General features: G+C 43.2%; 1 protein-coding gene across 8 annotated transcripts in view; it reads left to right on the plus strand.

Moving 5' to 3' along the window:
• Positions 1–1,146: 1,146 nt before the first annotated feature.
• The window catches only part of Mapk9 (mitogen-activated protein kinase 9), a 41,477-nt gene continuing 21,799 nt past the window's right edge, over positions 1,147–20,824 (plus strand). For 2 of the 8 annotated variants that reach the window (XM_050158555.1, XM_050158552.1), the window contains exons 1-4: positions 1,148–1,343; positions 10,284–10,451; positions 18,874–19,003; positions 20,294–20,352. In XM_050158555.1, coding sequence (XP_050014512.1) covers positions 10,330–10,451; positions 18,874–19,003; positions 20,294–20,352 — 311 coding nt within the window. In that variant the 5' untranslated portion in view covers positions 1,148–1,343; positions 10,284–10,329. Of the gene's footprint in view, positions 1,344–10,283; positions 10,452–10,825; positions 11,067–18,873; positions 19,004–19,122; positions 19,256–20,293; positions 20,353–20,824 lie in introns of those variants that run through there. The other 6 variants (XM_050158551.1, XM_050158550.1, XM_050158554.1 and 3 more) reach the window with 6 other exon arrangements.

A 20,824-nucleotide genomic window follows, 5' to 3' on the forward strand; every position in this document is an offset into this window, starting at 1 on the left:
AAACCCAAGTCACAGGATTGCAGCTCTCTTCAAATTCTGCTGAGATCCTTGGGGGCTCCTAGTCTCTTGGCCTTCTATATGCAGGCTACTGTTCCCTGGCGACTCCTTGGCATCCTGTGACTACAGCTTTACCACCATAGTCACCATTTTTACAATCCCTCAAAGTCCAGCTCTCAGCCTATCCTGTTTATAGCGCTCCCAGCTTTATCCCCAAAGGGTCCAACCTCCCTGTCTCACTTGCAGCCTTTCTATCAAAACTCATAGTGGTCAGCATCCCAAACTCTGTGCTCGCCAAACATACAACCTCAGACCTGCTGGAACCTATCTGAGAGCCCGAGGGCTACTGGAGAGGTGACAAAAGCCCCAGTGTCAAAGACCCCTGTTTAGAAGCACTTCAGCGTTGAATGTCCTCCTGGCCCCCATCACCGAAGCAAAAGTTTGACCCTCACAAGAGTTCCTTTCCAGGCCATACCCCATCACTGATTCACTAGGGCTATGGTCATCGTCTTCCCAACCCCCACTCTCTGGACATGTGGCTGCACCCCTGTTATGAGCCCATTCAGTGTGGTATGTGCAGCACACCAGCCTTAGCGAGCAACAGGCCCTAAGGACCCGCGCTGCTTCTCCCTCCTCAGGGAGGTTCCTGGACGCCGAGGCCTTGATCCTGCCCCGGGGTCCTGTGTAACCCGGCCAGTTCACGTCTTTTTCCAGGCCGCCTCGCCACTAGCACCTGCTGCCACCGAGGCCTGACTACTGCTCTTTAACTGTGGCAAAGCCACGCCTCGCCCGTCCCCGGCTCCCGATCTCCATGGTCCACTCTTTCCGGCGCATGCGGTCCCCTGTCTCTGGAGGGCTGGCTAAGGAGAGGGTCGTAGCTTGGCCAGTATCTCCAGCCTACTACGCACATTGGCGAACGCGCTTGCAGCAGCAAGCAGCCAGCCAGGCCCGGGAGCAGCCTAGATGGCGCCATTCGGGTCCCCATCGCCCGCCACTGGCCCCGCCCACATCAACCCTATAGCCACGCCCGTACTGCCCAGCTTCGACCCACCGCCTGTCGCGATTGGCCCCGCCTGCCAGACTCTCCTTGCTCTAATTGGCTGGTCTGAGGATCCGTCAGGCTGAGCGCCGCGGTAGCGGCGGCGGCGGCGGTGGCAGCGGAGCAGAAGGGAACCGGACCGGAAGGGTCGTAGCGCCCCGCGCCCCTCACACCCACTGCGGCGGCGACGGGGCGGAGCAGAGCGGGGCGGGGCGGCCGGGTCCGGGCCGCGAAGCCGGGAACCGCCAGAACGCATCGCCGCCTGCGTGCCCTCCCTCTGCCTCCGGCGCGGCGGCGCGGAGCCGAGGTGAGCCCGGCGGGCGGCTAGGCCTGGCGGGGCTGCTCGGGCCGCGCAGGGCCTGGGTTGCGGGGCGCGGGGCGTGGGTTGCTCAGTACCTCCCGGTTATCCACAGTGCCGCAGTCGCCCACTCCTGCCTGGTGTCTGTAGCCCCGGGCTGCGGACCCGCTGTCTGGCCGGGCCCCAGTAGACCTGCCTGCAAGGACCTGAGGGCGCCTTCCCTCCAGCTGTGAGGAACGCAGCTGCACCTCGCGGCGTGTCCAGGAGCCCAAGCTCTGGTCCCCGCGACCTTGGCGGAGACTCTCCACCCTCACCAGCCCTCTGTTTTCCCTTTGGAGAAATGATAGACTGTCTCGGGGTTTGGTCAGGGTGGTGTGACCGTCTCAAATCGCTGGGGCAGAGACCCAGGGCGCACATTTGTGGGCATCTGGGTGGGTGAGTGCTCCCTTGCTAGCATGAGTGTCGTAGGAACTGTCCCTCATCCGCTTCGAGTCCTCTCTTCCTACCCCCCCCCCCCAGTGCCTTGTCATTCATCTTCAGTGCCCAGCAAAGCCAGAGTGGGCCCTGCCCACCTCCTTTGCCACTCCCTCCCCTCCCCTCTGAACAGAAGCAGAGCTCTTCTCTCCTATTCTCCTCACTTGCCTTGGACATGCCAGCATCATTTATTTACCTCAGGACCTTTGCACTTCAATTTTCCACGTTAGGAGTTGTCCGTAAGACTCTTGGTACCCTACTGTCGCTCACGGATCGCTCCCTCCTGGGCCTCAGCGTCTTGTTTTTGATGAGGCCCGACCATCCTTTTCCCTCGCTTAGTCACGCTAGTTCATCAGTTTCTTTGATTTTCCTTTTAGCACCTACTCTAGTCTGACGCTCCCTGATTTATTGACTCGTTCGTTATCTGTAGCACTGTGAATACGGTAGTTGGCTGGTGCGTTCACTCTCTTCGGTAGTGTCGGCTCACGGAGAGTAAGACCGTCCCTGCATGCCTGTTGGGTCTGCTTTGTCCGTTTATGTTGATGGCTTTTTAACTTGTGAAGCATGTTAGCAAACAGACTCCTATTCTCATTTTGTGAAATATTTTGATGCTTTTTGATCTTTCTAATAGCTGTCAGAACAATTCATGATAACATTTTTGTATTTTGCTAAAAGTTTTGCCTCCTCCCACACATTCAGGAGTTATCTACTGAATTCTGCACTATCTAGGTCATGCTTTCTACTGGGCTCTAGGGACACAAAAGAGATAGCAACAGGGTACCTTCCCCCAGAGAGTCCAGGAGCCCCAGAGAGCAGGCTGGCATGCACACAGTTCTAGGCCAGGATATGACACCTGCTGTAGGGAAGGGTCTGTGCCCTAGAAATAGAGGACATGGGGTGGGGTGCTGGTGAGCCTTGAGCAGGGGCAGACATAGAAAATGAAAGAGCAAGATCAGCAAGGAACTTTGCCCCATGTGGAATCAGCCAGAGTAAGTGTGAGGTTGTGGAGTGGTCGAGACCCCCAGAGGCCCAGAACTTCTTTCAGCAATTTTTGTAAAAGCTAGGTTTCCAAGTTTGTATCTGGACTCTGATTTTCCAGTGTTGGCAATAGCTAACTGAAACTAGTTACTTGGTGCCAAGCCGAATGCGGACCTCATGCAGCACTGCTAACCTCCTGAGCAGGCTGTGTGGGAGGGAGCAGTGGTGAGGAGCAGGAACAGTAGCCCGAGGCCAGAAGGGTTAGGCCCTGTTCTCCCAGATGCCAGCCAGGTACTCACTTAAGGGTGGCTGGCACTTCACAGAGGGAGAAACAGGCTCACCGTGCTTCAGCAGGCTGCTTCCCCACAAGCAGCTGGGGAGAACCTGAACCCAGACCACCCCAGATCTACAGTTCTCGGCTCTATTTGTGTTCGGCTTTCAGTTCGTTCTGAAAGAACAATAGCCAATCTAGAAATGTTTCCCCCTCCCTTCCATAAAGAGTCCTGCCTGGTTAAAAATAAGTGTCTTTTTTGGGGCATAATCTCCAGAGAGCTTTGGTTTTCCTGAGGTTTTAATTTGCAAGTTGCCAAGGCTTTATAATAACTTGTTAACAGATGAGAATGGCTTTGCTCAATCCCTTAAATAAACGGTCAAGGGTTTACTTGAATATGTCAGTTTCAAATGAAAAAAAAAACTTAACTTTCAGCAAGAAAAAATGCCAAAAAGTGATTATTTATGAGTGAACCAGTTTTTAAAAAAAATTATATAGAAGATGAAATAAAAATCTGATTTTTAAAGAAAACCCTTGATTTGTCAGCAGGACTGCTATTTTTGTCTAATTATGAAGTTAGCTTTCACACCTGACTAGGAAGGTAGCAATTTTATTTTTAAAAATTTCTTAATGATTTGTGATTTGTACTTGACCTCGGTGTGAACTGATTTCAACAGCAGTCTGTTATTTTAATTGTTTATGGTGGGGACTTTCAAATATGTTCAGAAATAGCTTAGTTTCAGCGTCTGCAGGTTGGGACTCTGGCCGTCTTGTTTTACCCTGCATCTCAGAGTGCATAAACCCTTCTCAAAGTGTGCGGAGCAGGTTCTAAAGCAGGTTCTAAATACCACTGCCATAAAAGATAGGGGCTCCCTCGTGCTTTAAAAAGTAGTGATTCTTTCATAGCATCAAGTGACTGGTCAGAATGCAAATTGTCTCATGTATTTTACTCAGGATGTTGATTCATTCAAGGTGTGGAATTCAATATCCAAGGTGTCTCATATATTTTATAGTTTCTGTAATCATTTGGAAGGAGAGCCAAGGTTTTGTTGTGGTTACTAATTGATGTCTTTTTGATTCTCTTCCTCTGTTGACTTTTGGTTTTTGGTGTTTATTATCATTATTATTATTATTTTCTTCTTTCAGACATAATTCATATTGTAGCCCAGGGTGACCTCAAATCCATGGCAATCCTCCTGTCTCAGCTTCCCACGTGCTAGAATTACAGGCAGAAGCCACCACACTCAGCGATGTTTCTTTAATTTGTTGCTTTCTCCCTGCCTCTCTTTTGTTTTCCTTGTAGTTTACCGGTGGAAGCAGCTGGTGGTTTGGAGTACCTCCATGGTTGGAGTTCACTGATCCCATCTCTGTGGTATAACACAGTGTTTCAGTTTCCTGAGAGGCGAATCTAGATAACAGTCAGATTGAGAGTGGACTCAAGTGAGAGTGCCTTCTCAGGTCAGCTGAACTCTCACCTAGGGGTGCCCTGAGGTTCTGTGCTCCTCTCTGTTTTATAGAGGAGGGCAGTTGTGTGGCACTGGGTGAGTGACTGGTCCACCACACGCCTGACTGGAAACCTGACCTTAACCTGTTCCACACTGCCTCCCACATTTATCATTTTACTTAGCTTTGCTTTTAATTGACATTGCTTGGACTGTATAATCGACCAGGCTTCAGAAATAGTCAGGTACAGCCTCTGTCACTGGTGGGCTTCCCACACTAAATGAAAGGAACGCTCGGTGCTGTTTAAAGGGAAAGGCCGAGTAGGAAAACGTGCATGAGAAGCAGGTGCTTGAACTAGGTTTTGAAGGAGGACAAATGCTGGCCGGAGGAGCAGAAGGGACAGAGAGGTCAGCTCAGACAGATGGAGCTGCTGAGCGGAGCCCTGCAGGTGTGCAGTTGTCACCTGTCTGGTGTCCCAGAACAGCCAGAGGGCTTGCAGTCTGCCCTAATGCTAAGGACTTCAATCAAGCTCTCAAAGTCACTGTCAAAAGAATTCAAACAGGAGAAGGTTGGGATTACTGTCTATTCCAACAAATCTCTTTTTTAATCCTTTACTGTGAAACAATTACAGATCTCCAAGAAGGTTGAAAATTCCACCCAGTTTTCACCATTGATTGTATCTTTACATAACTCCAGTATAGTAACATAACAGGAAGCTGGCATTGCTGCAGTGTGTGTGTGTGTGTGTGTGTGTGTGTGTGTGTGCAGTTTAGTGTCATTGGATCATGTGCAGATTCCTGAACCAGTACAGGATATGGAACCTTCTTAACATCTCCAAGGACTCCTGTGGCCCCTTTGTAGCCTGCCTAACTCATCAGCTCCCACCTTTGGCCACTGAGATCTGTTCCATATGTCTACAGTTTTGTCATTTGAGAAATCCATATAGGCTTATGAGGTGACCTTCCGAGGGTCACTTACTTTAGTAAATACAGCTGTCTCCCAGCATCCTTAGGGGGATTGGATCCAGAATTCCCAGATGAAGCCAGGCAGTGGTAGTGCACACCTTTATCCCAGCACTTGGGAGGCAGAGGCAGGCGGACTCTGTTTGAGGCCAACCTGGTCTACAGAGTGCATTCTAGGACAGCCAGGGCTATTTCACAGTGAAACCCTGTCTGCAAAAACAAAAACAAAAACAAAAACACCAACCAACCAGAACAAAACAAACAGACCAGAATTCCCAGATGGATGCCACCGTCCGTGGGTGTTCAGGTCTATAAAACGGTGCGGTATTCATGCACCTTCTCCCATGTGTCTTCCACATCTCTACAGGACTTATAGAGTAAATGCTCTGAGGTTATGTTATGTGGCTTGAGGGAAATGGTAAGAAAAATGTGCTCCACACATTCAGTACAGTTATAATTTCCCCCAAATGTCACTTTTAATTTATGATGATTTTAATTGATACATGAAAATATGAAATTATGCCTGTTAATGGTGTGCTGTGTGATTTTTTGATACATGTAGTGTTTAAATTAGGTCAAATCACGTCTAGATCATTGAGCATCTGTCATTTTGTGTCATAAAAACTTTCCAATGTCTTTTAGCTATGTAAAGTATGCATATATTAATGTGATTTGTAGTTAGTTATACTACTATCCAAGCACAGAGAATTTCTTGTTCTACCTAACTGTACCTTAGTCAAGTTGATCTTACTAAATATTTCTACCTATGGTTGGTTGAATTTCAGAAGTTCAGAATCCACGAATATGTGTAATACACTTGAGATCCACCTAATCAGTGCTCCTTTCAGTGCTGGCTGGTATTCCCTGGTCCAGATATGCAGCCATGCATATTTCCACTCTTTCTAGTTTTGATCTGTGTCAAAGTTGCTCTGAGTATCTGTGGTCAGTTCTATGTATATGTGGGCAGATAGCTCTCAGCTAAGGGGCCTGGTACCTGAAAACAGGGCTGGCAGGCAGAAAGCTGCCAGAGTCCTTAGGTGGTGCAGTGAACACCATGTCATGTATTGAGTATCTACTGTAATGCAAAACAGAAATCCAGAAGGGAGGCCCTGGTTCTTGAATATCAAATGGTTGTATGTCTGTCTAACTACAGTGCAGCATCAGGTCTTGAAATTGGCTGTGGGGATGTCACTCAGTGGTGGGGTGCTTGCCTAGTGCTCTACCACTCAGTCCTCCAGCTCAGTCCCCAGCATGGGGGCAGTTTAAATCGCCATAAGCTAGGTTTTTTTCCCCATGAGAATTGTCATAAGCGAGTGAAGTTTTATGAGAAGTGTGACTTAAGAATCTGCTTTTAGCCATAACAACGGGTCCTTAGTCTTGGGCATCCTGAAGCTTCAATGTAATTAGAGGGTTAATTGAATGTGAATCACTCAGTCTTCTTCAGAGAAGAAGTGTGTTGGTGAGGGAAGCCCGTATTGCTCTGGCTTGGTACTGACCAACCCTTGGACACGTGGCTTTATGTCCTACATTAGTTAGAGACGTGCGATTGGTGTGCGAGGAGGAAGGAGGGTGCTGTGGTCAGACACACCTCAGTTCAGTTCTGGGCCACACTGGGAATTGAGCAGCTCCTTACTGTCTGGAAACCTCAGCTTCCTCCCTTGCTGTCAGGGTGGCGGTGCACCTCTCACAGTTGCTGGGGAGAGTTTGTGAATGTGTCCCTCAGAGCCTGAGCTGTTTTCCCCACCCCAGTGTCGTCCATTTGTCTCAGACTCACCCTTCCTGAAGGTGCATTTTGTAGCTTTTCATTTTCAGTTTTAAATGTTTATTACTTTTTTATATAAACATGTGCTTAAAACAGAACAGGAAGTTCTAATGGGAACATTCCTAACGTCCCATTTATTTCTCTGTTCTTGCTGGTATAAAGTCTATGAAGTGTGTGTGTGTGTGTGTGTGTATACATGTGCGTTATGTATTCACGTGTGTATATGTGTTGTGTGTTTATACTCAGTGCACACAGATTGACGTTATGTGAACTCTAATTCAACTTGCTTTATTTCCTTTGTGTATCTTAGATATCTTTCTAAGCCAGTACACATAGTCCCTAGATTCTGTTTAATGACTTCATTGTATGTTATGTTTTGAATTGTTTATAGTCTTACTGGTTAGCTATGCTCTGTTCTTGTACAGATATCTTTGAGTATTGAATGCATACTCACCCGTACAATTCTAGACTTGTAGACTTGTAGTTGCTGGGTTAGGATTTACAAGCATGCGCATCATTAGCTATACTTGTGTGATTTGCTACCTTAGAGTTCTTTCTCATCAGTATTCGTAAGCGTCTTTGTCCACAGTGTGGACAAACTTGAGGACAGGTCTTGCCTTTGTGATGCCTTCCTTCCTGACAGACTGTACTGTTCTGCTCACTCCTTGCTCTTGTGTTCTTCTCCTACCCCACTCTGGAATGAACCCAGGGCCTTATGCCAGGCAAGCACTCTACCAGTGAGTTACCTGCCTGACTCGTGTCTCCCTACTTTGTGAGAAGAAGCTCATGGCCTGGGGAAAAGACACCTATAAAAACCCTTATAGCCCAGCTCAGCATGCTGCCAAGACTGTGGGAGTGGCGTGGATGGAGCACTGTGTTGGACCCATGCTGGTAGTATGGCAGAGGCAGTGCAACCAGGTTTGGATGTGTGGCTGATGTGGTTGCTTGAGGAAAACTTGTACTTGCCCGCTTGCAAAATGGTTTTCCTGAGCCCCAGTTTATGGACCTTTTATTTAAAATATCATTCCCACTAAATAGATCCATTCGTAGCTAACTTATTATGTTTTCTCAAGTTGTCTTGTGTGTGTCGCAGGGGTGAAGTGGGGAGGGTCTTTGTTTTGTTCTCATGCAGCCCAAGTGTAACAGGGGGGGTGGCTTTGAAAGGTTTGTTCTTAGATGATTTCCCCCCCTTACCTAACAAGAGTGTTTATCTTAATTTTAGAATGATTTTAAATCTTGGGGTGAAATTATATTAATAATTACTGAGCCTAGTCTGATTAGTTCTAGTCCCCAAGTTCAAGGAAACTGTTCTTGTATTGTACTAGTCCAGCTGTGGATGTGGGCAGCTGAAGAAGAGAGCTGCCGGAGAAGATTGGGATTTGTGCCAGTCACAGACAGCATGGGCAGGTGGTCCAGAAATAGGGATGACTTTGCACCACAAGGTCACTCAGTAATCTGGCTGGTGGGCAGTTCAACTGTTTCCAGCATGTAACTTCCATTGCTTGTTTGATCTCAAGCCTTTGTTTACACCTTTACTAGCTTATTTTCAAGTTCAAGGGAAATTCTAGGCATCATTGTGTTGAGGAGAAAATTCTCATTGCAGAAAACTCACCTGGTAGATATTAAATATCAAATGGCGGAACATAAAGGTAGGGGCTTGGCAGAGCTGTAGAAATAATGATGCTGTAGAAAAAAATTTGCTTATGAAATGTTTGCCTCTATGACTTTGTTTCTGGCATCTTAAATTAAAAGACCAGAATAATAACTCACTAATTTTCCAGTTAACACCATCCAGTCTGTCACAGGGTGAGCACGTCAGTCACATCTTCCCTTTGTAGTCACTGTCATGGAGTGCACGACAGCAGCTTAGGGGAGAAAGGAGGCCTCATGGCTCATGGCTAACAAGACACAGCCCACCCTGTGGAGTACACAGTGGTGGGGACCTGCTGCTGGGATTACTCAGACTCCACAAATCAGGGAGCAGTTTGTTCTGGAAGCAGTGAGACCATTACCCTCCATGCTGTCCTCCAGCAACCCACTTTGTCCAGCCAAGCCACACCTCTTAAAGGTTCTTTATCTTCCCCAAACAGCACCCTTATCTGAGGACCAAGTGTTCAAACATGAGGCTATGGAGAACATTTTACACTCAAGCCAAACTGGGAATCAGCTTGCTGCCCAAACCAGAAGAAAACTACTTTCTGAAACCACTGTTTTATAGCCATACTTGTGAATATACTTAGAGTGTAGATAATTATTTTACTGTGAGCTATAGCTGAGTTTGGGGTGCAGGAATGAAGGCCACCTCTGGCACCACCTTCATGAAACAGGCCCATCTGTGGGGTGCACACCTCACACCAGTGTCTCTAATCCTCGTAACAGCCTGTTGCTTTGGCATAACTTTCACTTTGTGATACACTTAGATGACCAGTACTTGCTGTCTGCAGCAATTCTAGAGTCAATCATTCGGAAATAATGCTCCCATCTGTAGCCAAGACTTCTAGACTTAAGCTGGTCCCACAGTAAGGAAGTGGATGAGACACGTTCGTGACATAGTGGTTATACCATGGTTGGGAATAATGTGTACGTTCTTTTCTCCAGAGGTGGGTCTTTCACCATCCCCACTGCCACATATTTTTCAGGTGAACTCACTGCCTTGTACATGTTAGCACTTGACTACTGAGCCCCAGCCCCAGCCCCAGCCCCAGCCCCAAGATAGTTTATTATAATACAGTCCTTTGAAAATGTGGCCTTTCTGCATCTCAGAATTCCTTTTTCAGGGCTAGAGAGGTGGCTCAACAGTTAGGAGCACTGGCTGCTCTCCCAAAGGACCTGGGTTCCATTCCTAGCACCCATGTACCTACTTACAGCTGTCCATGCACATACATGCATGCAGACAAAGCACCCAGATACATAAATAAATTTTAGAAAAATTTAGCTTTAATTCTTTCTTTTGATGGTCTTCACCATCAAATAAATAAAATATCTTTTTATGTATTTATTTATTTATTTTGGTATGTGCCTCTTGCTTAACTCCCAGCTCATTCTGCTTCCCTCTTCAGCTCTGACGAAGGTACCAGCTCTTTGGAAACTGTATGACACTACATCATGAGTGACAGTAAAAGTGATGGTCAGTTTTACAGCGTGCAAGTGGCAGACTCAACTTTCACTGTCCTAAAACGTTACCAGCAATTGAAACCCATCGGCTCTGGAGCTCAAGGAATTGTTTGGTAAGTCCAGGTGTTCTAATAGCATAGACTAAATCTTTAGTGAAAAGTAAAACTAAATCAGAGTTTAGAAGCACTGATTAAAACATACCCCTGTTGCAGATCAGATTTTGAGCTAAACTAAATCAATCCTTGCTGTAGTTAATATGTAGTTATATTTGTAGGATACAGACTCGATTTTTCTTTTGCTTTGTTGTTGGTTTTATTTATTTATTTATTGGTTTCTTTTTCTTTTCATTTGCCCTGTCATTATGATATCAGAATAATTGGTATAACAGTGAATTATAACAGAAATTTGGCGTTTTATTCATTTCTTCATCATGGCCACCTTCTCCCCCCTCTTCCTTTTATTCCCAATCACTCCTATTCATTTCCAGGCGCCATCATTGCAGTGCCTTGCCATTCATTGGCAGGATGAGGCCAGGCAGTATCATTATCACACGATGGATTAACCAGGAAGGGCTGCTGTGTGAGGGGTTGGGCTGGCCGTCTCTTCTTTGGTGTCTCTCTTCAACTGTGTGTCCAGCCCAGGACATCAGAACCATTAGTCTGACCCTGAACCTTAGGCTCTTGCATGGTAAGACAGTCAGCTGCTGCGACGTCACTGGCCAGACAAAGGTAACGTTTCTCACGTGTTTTCTAGACTACCGTTATCAGCACCTCAAACTTTAGACCATAGTTTTCTGGACAAACTTTTTTTTTTTACCCCCACTGATTAACAAAACTATTTTTGTCTTTAAAAGAAATTGTGATAAGATAAAACATTTAATGTTATCAGCTGGTAGGCAAAGAGGATTGAAAATGAAAGACCTCTCCTAAGCATTCTGGGAGGAGGGCTTGGGTTTTCCTGTGAAGACGCTGAGTGTAACATCATCAGTGGGCTTCCGCTGATGCTTTACTGCAGAGACTCTGATCAGGGAAGCTGGCTGTTTTCCTCAGAGACGGTGCTGCATGGAAGGAGTGGCAGCTGTGCGCACACAGCGGGGCCTTAACTTCCAAGTGATAGTGAGCGTTAGTGCAGACCGAACGTCCTTTATCTGAGCTGCTCAGAAGCAGAAGTATTTCTGGGTTTAGATTTTTGTAACATTTTGTAATATTTGTATTTACTGGTGGGCATTTCTAATCCCGAAATCTGAAATCTGAAATGCTCCAAAATCCAGCACTCTGAGCACCATGGCCATGCTCAAAGGCTTCTTCAATTTTGGAGCACTGAGATTTTGAATTTACTCTGGAGACTGTCAAACCAGACTTAAATCCCTTGTGACAAGAAAGGTTTTAAAGTCAGTGGATGACTCAGGTAGGGGGACATAGTGATAGGAAGTTATGAGTGTTTACTTGATTAGTATATATTATACAATCCCATGGGTTCTGCTGTGACTGCGTGTGGTGCAGTTGAGGACTAGCTCATTGACCTTTGACCTTTCTCTGTCCCATGGGTTTTAGGATAGAGCTGGGTCTAAACCACCTGCTGGTCTCTTGGGATCTTATTACATTTAGCTAAAGCTTGATAACTTGAATCTCTGATACTTTTGATATGGCCAGGATTGTGACTAATCTCTATTTAAAATCTTCATAATAACGAACAAATCAATATTTGTTAAATATTTAATAATACCTCTTTAAGAAATTCTTAATAAATTATATTTATCGCCATAGAATGATTGAGATGATTACATTCAAGAACTGTTTAGGGCTAGAGAGGAAGTTCAGTGGTAGACTGCTTGTCTAGTATATGGAAGTACCTGGGTTTCTTGCCAGCACCCAAATCATCTATTATATGCATTCACAATACATATGTACATATATACATACATATGCACATGTATGCATATGCGCACAATATGTGTGTATATACATGTATATGTATTTGTACATACACAGATACACCTATGCACACACATACTTACGTGTACACACATACATGTATACATGTATATATAGACCCATGTATACATATGTGCATATGTACATACACTTTGATTTTGTAGCTGACAGTTCTTTTTGTTATTATTCTACTTGTACTTTAAAGCTTTCTATCAGTGAACCTTTGGGGATGCAATCAGAATAATGCCTTCTCAAAGATAGCTAAATCCTAACCCTGGAGTCCTGTGAATGGGTGAGCTTACAGGACAAAAGGAACTTCGCAGACTTGATGAAATTAATGATCTTAACATTCAAGTCCTGAAAGCAGAAGGATTACTGTAAGTGGCAGATAAGGCTGGGCCTCATAGTGAGTTCAAGACCATCCTGGGCTACAGAGTGAGACCCCAAAGCAACAAATCAGTGATCTTGCAGTGGGAGCATTGGCCAGGTGGGTCAGTGTGATGAGAAGTTGTTCTGAAAAAGGGAGTCGGGAATGTCTTGGTCAGAGAAGGAAGCGTGATCACAGAGTGTGGAGTGCTGTGGGACAGGAATCCAGGAAGCTTCTGCAAGTTGGAAAAAGGAAGGAAATAGAGTCTTCCCAGAGCATCCATGAGGGTCATAGCTCAACTGACCTTAATGTTAGCCCCTTAGGACTAAATGTGGACTTCTGAAGTGTAAAATAAGAAGTATATGTTGTTTTACATCAATAACTGTGGCCATTCAGTAGCCACAGGAGCAGCACTGGAAGCTTATGTAGAAGAAACAAGTGTAGTTTTACAGTTTTGAGAAATAAAATGTCTTAGCATTACTCTGTGGTTTCTAAACCAGTTAGTGTTGTTAAACTAGACCGTTGTAAACACCTATGTCAGATGTGCATGGAAACCACAGTCACCTGCAGAGTTAAGTGTAGTAGCTGGAGCCAAGATAGAATATTGTGACCCTGATTTTATTCTGCTTTTGTTTGCAGTGCCGTCAGGCTCAGATTCAGATGTTCTGGGCAAGCCTTTGTTGTTGAGCGGCATTCCAAGACCCACCCCCTTCTGTTCTGAATTGTCTTTACTGTTGTTGGCTTATTTGATTTGTTTCTATGTTTTTGTTTCTTAGAAGAACTTATTAGGAAATAAGTTTTTAAATGTTACCATTTTAGAGCATAAATACCTACAAAGTTATTATACTGTTGACTCAAGATTTAGTGTATACTTTTCCTTTCTCCTTCTAAAATCCTAAGTTGCTCAGCCCAAAATGTAAACCTTTGATTCTATGACATGCTTACCCCTTTCCTTAAGTTTTTAATTCTGGGTGTGGCAGTTCCTAGGAGTAACAATTACAACCTTCATGCAAAATAATGAGTATAGATAGATCTGCATGCTTTCCTTCCAGCTTTCTGTAAGCGTGAACACTCATCTGTCTTTAAATGGTCTTATTTATCTCTATTAATATAAGCAAACTTTAAATAATGTCCAAAATAACATGTTTTTGATAAGGAGGTTCTTGGTGTGAAGCCCAGAATGACTGAGATAGGAGACTTGGCTTCTGAACCCTGTGCAGATCCTCAGCTAAAGTTCTTTGGTTCTTTGTGACCTTGGGCAGCCCACTATGTTTTTATGAGTTTTCACATTTTCACCTTTGAAATGATGGCTTGAAACTTCTGACTTCAGATGGTAAATCAAAGAGCCAGATAAAAGAGAATGACAGTAATCCATGAAAAGAAATTGTGATAAATTTCTGCAACATTAAACTTAAGTTGGGGGTCTTAATCCAGATAACACTGCAGAGGAGGTGAGTAAGCATAGCATGATTGTAACAAGAAAGGAAGCTTTTCTACCACAGACCACAGTGGGGAGGAGGTGAAACACATTTATGAAACAGATTCCAGTTTGCCACCAGCATTCCCATTCTGTCCTCCAGGGTCAGTGTTTTCCCCTAGAGAGCTAGTAAGCTCCTGGAGAGCCAGCGTCACATCAGTCAGGCCTAGTATAGCAAGCTCAGTCTTTGGCTGTTTAAATTCTGAAGGGACTGCTGCAACTGTCCTTGTGGCTAGAGAATAGGAATTAGATCCTGAGGCTTTCTTCTAACAGGGCCTCTGAGAGAAAACTTCCTCTGCTTTGTTTTGGGGCCATTAAAAGGCCACCCCCTAGAAGTAATGAGGTTAGCTTGAGTGAGATACTGCCAGTCAGCATCCAGACTTCATCCTCACAGAGGTGAGTCTAAACTGTTAGTGCCCCACGTGCCCGGCAGAAGCAAATGTCAGTTCTGAAAGAGGGTTGCGTTATCTGGGAGCTCAGAGTATTTCTATAGCAGCCTTATAAACGCAGGGTCTTAACACAGTAAAAATGTCTAGACCTACAAGGAGATTAGATAGGGTCAGGTCAGCAAGTGGTCCCAGCATCATTGGATCCAAAATTTAAATAGTTTGGGTAATGTGTTCAAGATGATAAAAGACAAGATGAAAACTTGAATAGAAGAACAAGAACTTCAAAAAAAAAGAGAACTAAGTGGATTTTACAGAAGTGAAAGTGAAAGCTATGGTAACTGAATTATAAACTTAAAGAAAGCGCTTACAAATATTAGACGTAACTGAAGAGAGAATGGCTGATATGGAAAATACATCAGCAGGAAATACCCAGATGAAGCCTCAGAGACCAGAGTAGGGATACAGAAGAGAGATGTGTTAGTTTTTATTGCTTCATAATTACTATAAGATTAATGGTTTAAAATAACTCAGCATGTATTATCTGATGACCATTGTTCATCAGAGAATGCAAATTAAAACATGGTGAAATACACTAAGCCCAGAGGGTAAAAAGCAAGTTGTTCATGATACCAAGTATTGGTGAAGACATTCACATACAGCTCTCAGACATGGACTCTTGGCATACTGCTAATGGACATAGACACTGATGAAACCATTTTGGGAGACAGTCTGGCTTTACCTATTAAAATAGAATCTATGCATTCCCACTTGACTGTATGCATGTCAGAGATGCTTGCTTGGAGGAACGGAGCCACACACATGAATGTCAATGACAGTGAGTCTTATCATCACTTGAAAACTGAAAATAACTAAAGTAGGAATATGACAGCAATGACAGAGTGAATTATAGTACTTAGACTAGTGGGTGAGTCATAAACACAGTGCTGAGTGACATCAGAGACTTCTAAAAAACCAGGCAAAAATAAGCCATAGAGATGCATATAAGGGCACATAATTGAGTTTGTGAAAGCAAGAAAATGATTGTCATAAAAGTCAGAAATTAGGCCAGACTTGGTGGTACATGCCTTTAATTCTAGCACTTGGGAGGCAGAAGCAGAGGATCTCTGAGTTCAAGACCAGAAAACCTGGTCTAAACAGTGAGTTCCAGGACAGTCAGGACTATGTAGAGAGAACTTGTCTCAAAATACCAAAAAGTTGAATAAAAATAAGAAAGAAAAAAGAAACTCAGAAGTTATTTTTGTCTTTGGTGGGCAAAAATTATAACAATTTAGGAGGGGTTGTTAAGGGGACTTTTTGGGGCACCAACAGAGCATGGCTCTCTGTGGTATATCATTGAGCAGAGGAACAGAAAACAAAATGAAGCAAAGGAGTGACTGTCGGAGAAAAGCCCCCCTCACCAGCAGCCCTCAAAGCTGGAAAGCAGTGGCCTTAACGTTCTGAGAGAAAATTGGTTTTCAACTTAAAAGACAGACTGTCAGCCAAAGATCAGGGCAGAGTGAGATCATTTATCTTCAGTTTATGTTATCTGGGAACATTCTTTAAGGACAGACTTCAACAATTAAGACAACACGAGAACATGTATTACAAGAAGGCCAGAAATGGAATCGCAGGACAAGTTCTGTGAAGCAGGCTTTGAGATGCTTTCAAAGGATGGATCGATTTCCAAGCATAGATGTCTGAGTGGTAGGGCATGGTACCAGTGACAGGCTTTGGGAGATGAGCTTTTCTTCTCTCAGATAAAAGATGTTTATTAGAAACTTGTGGAAAGAAGTATAGAAAGAGGCATGGTCCACATAAAAACCAGAAGGGCAGGTTGTTCAAGCAGCTGATAAATAAGCTGGAAGGACAGAGAACCCATCTGACCCCCATGTAGCAGATATTCTAGTTTTGGGTGTGTAACTGGCAGCAAAGATTGTGTGATCTTTGGAAAATGAATCATAATCCCAGCTCTGCAACTAGTAATATTTGCACGTGTATATCTGCTGCCCTGATGGTTGTTTGTGTTTATAGACAACTGGGAGAAGCTTAGCTTAGTTTAAAATAAAGAAGCTAGCAAGCTTGAGTGTTTAAGACAAAGGTTTGGAGGAAGAGAGAGGAAGATAAATAAATGGAAGAAAGCAGGGTGGAGGATAATAGTCACCTTATGTTGTGGAGGAAGAGCAAGATTAGGTGTGTTATCCCCCGTAAAAAGAAAACCCTGAAATACCATTAGGACAAAGCTGGGAGGGATTGGAGGTGCCAAGTAAGTACCTAAACCCTCTGTTTCATACTAGGAAGTGTCTGTACCTTTTAGTTAAAGGTGAGCACAAGAACAGAAAACCTGAATAGCTGAAGGTTACTGTTTCTAGAGCTAGAACAGGAGTGGAGAATCCTGTCTCCAAGTGCTTAGAATTAGTCCATTTGACTCATTTTACACATCAAAAAAGGTTTAATTGACCTAGGTATATATGTTTATTTTATTTAGATAGGTTTCTATTGCTATGATAAAACACCATGACCAAAGACAACATAAAGGAAGAAAGGGTTTATTTATCTTACAGCTTGTTCGTCATCCAGGGAAGTCAGGGCAGGAACCTAGAGGCAGGAACTGAAGCAGAGGACATGGAGAGTGCTGCTTATTGGCTTGCTCCTCCTGGCTTCCTCAGTTTGTTTTCTTATACCACCACAATGGGCTGGGCCTCCCATATCAGTCATTAGTTAAGAAAATGCCCCACAGGCAAGTCTGTAGGGTGCATTTTCCAATTGAGATTCCCTCTTCCAAAATGACTCTATGTCAAGCCAAACAAAAACAAAAACAAAACTGGCCAGTACTTAATACATACATGCATCAACGCACACACGCATCTATACATAGTGTTTCAAAATACATATACATTATAGAATAGTAAATTCAGCTAATTTACATACACATGTCTCACATGTTTTCTGCAGTAAGAACACTTAACATCTACTCTCTTAGCAATTTTCAAGAATACAGTATAAATAGGGTATGATAGTCATGCCTTTAATCCCAGTGCTCTGGAGGCAGGGGTAGGCAGGCAGATTTCTGAGTTCAAGGCCAGCATGCTTTACGTAGCAAGTTTCAGGACTACATTGAGAGACCTTGACTCAAAAGAAGAAAAAGAAAGTAAGTAAAAACAGCACAGTATAGTAGTGTTATTACTAAAGACACCATGCTATTCTGCAGAACCCTTGAACTCAGTCATAATTCCTTTTTGTCTGAAAATTTAGACAAAACCTTTTGAGATCAGAATGGTGAATCTAAGGAATACATACACACAAGCGTACACATACACACAGACACATTAATGACTTCTCTCTCAATAGATTTTCTTCATCATCCTATATTCATATGAGTAGTAAATTTGCCTGTGAACTTGTGGGCTTACCTATGACTTGTATATATGCACACATATATAAATTTAACAAATGTAGTGGTTCTCCTGAGCCAGTTCTACCATGCACAGCCTTTAACTTAAAAACAGGTTGAATTAAGTTAAAGTTGTGCAGCAGAAAGTATTATTAACAAAAAGGAGTAAAAGTAAGCAGTATTACAAAGTAGAGAGAATAAACACAGAAGCAGGGCTCACAGGTTGTTAGCAGCCCTGGGCCCCTGTTGAGCCATCAGAAGGCCTCACACTGATGACACTGTATACTACTAGTTGAAACCTGAAAGTGTGTCATCTTACCACTTTTTTAAATATCCAATTTCTGGAGAAAACTAAATTCCGTGAAGGAATGTGAGAGCTGGAAACTGAAGCTTTAGGTTTTCTCTTACTATAAAAGGAGGCAGTGTTTCCTGCAGAATTTTATATATAGCAAATGCTTTATATTGGTACTTTGTATCCTGGGAATTTACCGTGACCTGAGACTTGCTTGGGCTTCTGTGTATATTTAGATTCTTTGGCCTGGGAAAGCATAATCAGTCAAAACTTAGATTTATTAAATTCCTTCCATGAGCTCAACCGCAGAATCTGCTCTGATACTCCAAAATATACTAGCATTTTCATCAGTGATAACAGGGAAGTTTTCGATTTCTTGATAAGTTTAAACTGAAAATTTCATTCCTTGACCTGTGTTACATACTTTGGATTAAGTTACCTGGTTCTATGAACATGCTAATCTTGCTAATTGAAAATTCAATATACAGAGAATTGCTGAATCCTTCTAGAACTGTAGCTGAAAGGCATGGTGCCTGTGGTTGAAGGGGGACTGTTAGTCTGTCCTGCCAGCTCAGCCACTTCACTTTCCGTATGGCTTTGTAAGACAATGCATTGAGTGTATATTCTCTGTTGCTATTTTCAAAGGCCATTTTAATAGAATGTTTATTATATTTCCTAATTATAGTGCTGCTTTTGATACAGTTCTTGGAATAAATGTTGCTGTCAAGAAGTTAAGCCGTCCTTTCCAGAACCAAACGCATGCAAAGAGAGCTTATCGTGAACTCGTCCTCTTAAAGTGTGTCAATCATAAAAATGTAAGTTATAGGTGCTCCTTCTATGTGCTTTGATGTTAGCAGACTGATAGACTATAAACTAACTCTAAGCTGAAATAAACCCTCTCTTCCACAGGTTTGGTTACAGTGCATTTTCTTTCTATGTTTATGGGTGTGTGTGTCTATGTGTGTGGATATTTGCATGTGTGTAGGCACACCTGTACATGCAGCTCTGCCGCGTGTGTGGCTGATGGCATGGGTCTTCATGAGTCACTCTCCACCTAGTGTGCTGAGGTAAGATACCTCACTTGAACCTAGAGCTTGCCAGTTTGGGTGATATTTATAGGTGGTTTATGCATCAAAATTATTAACCTTTTTCATTCTTGGATTTTGCTGTGTAGTCCAGGGTAGCCTTACACTCTGTAGCTAGACTCAAACTCACATATTCTTCAAATGAAAAAATGGGATGGAACTAGTTAAAGCTGGACGTGGGTGGCATGTCTTCTAAAATTACATGTGACATGCTACCCATGCCCAGCTTCAACTATTCTTCTCCCCATTTTAACATTGACTTCATATGTGGCTTTAGTCATGCTAATTTTTTTGTTGTTGAATTTTGTTTTGTTTCTATGTAGCTAAATATCCTAGGTTTCCTGCCATGCTTAGAAAAGATTTTATTATACATGAACAATAGAAATGTTTGCTCATATTCTTTGCTTTATACTTTAGTGTTTTAGACTTTGTTCCAGTTTGTTTCCCAAGACTGAAAGGTGGATTCAGCTTTCTTTCCCTTCCCAAGCGTATGTAAGAGTAATTCACCTTTCTCTAGTTCATGTGAAATGACTGTAGGTGTGTACTTGAAACATGTGGTTTGCAAGCACAGAGCTTGCTACAAGGAGTGAACAGTGAGGTCTGCTCTTTAGCCCTCTCAAGAGAACATAAGGCCATGGAGCCTCATCTTCCTGACCAGAAAGTACAAGCTCAGCATTCATATTTAAAAACTTCCAGAAAGTTGTATATAGAATTTAACTTTCCAGAGTTAGCATAGTACTTTATTTTAGTGTGTTTCTAACCATTAGTTTTACTATTTTATATACATGTAAATTCCATAGTAATGATTAAGTTACTGGGGACATGAATGATTCTATTAAAGCACATCTTTCAATAGATGGTTAAGTTTTCCAATGCTTTCTACAAGAATGCTTTGGTTATAGCCATAGTAATGATATTGAGTTCTGCCATTACTTTTCCATTTTTTAATACATTTCAGTATTCAACCTAATTTTGTAATCCATCTGACATATTAAAGTATAATGTATTTTCTCTTTGCAGATAATTAGCTTGTTAAATGTGTTCACACCACAAAAAACTCTAGAAGAATTTCAAGATGTGTAAGTATCTTTTGCATCAGATTGAAAATTTAGAAAGTTAGTGATTTTTATGCTTGTGAAACAGTAGACCATTTGCAAGCTCAAGACACTAGGATACTGCCAGTGAGACTCAGTCCAAGTGTAAGGGCCACGGAATCAGGAGCCACTGGCTATGTCAGTGGTGTAGCTTTTAGCCTGAGGCTGAAAGCCTGAGAACCCAGGGAGTCGCTAGCATTTTCATTTTGATATAAGCCCTAGCATTTTGATTCCAAAACGATGGGCAAAGTCTGTCTCAGCTCTCAGAGAAGAGATTCCTCCGTTCTCTAGATTTGCTTCCTGGGTCTTGCTCAGTTGGATAGTGTTCATACACACTGAGCACTATGCATCCTTACTTAGTGCATTCAGACTCACAAGATAGTTACTGCTCCAAACACCCTCCAAGACACACCTCACATAAGGCTTTACCACTGCAGTCTTTGACCTTCTATGATTC

The sequence above is a fragment of the Alexandromys fortis genome, unplaced genomic scaffold (genome assembly GCF_014885135.2).
Source record: "Alexandromys fortis isolate MF-2015 unplaced genomic scaffold, M_Fortis_MF-2015_v1.1 scaffold_99, whole genome shotgun sequence".
Taxonomy (NCBI): Eukaryota; Metazoa; Chordata; class Mammalia; order Rodentia; family Cricetidae; genus Alexandromys; species Alexandromys fortis.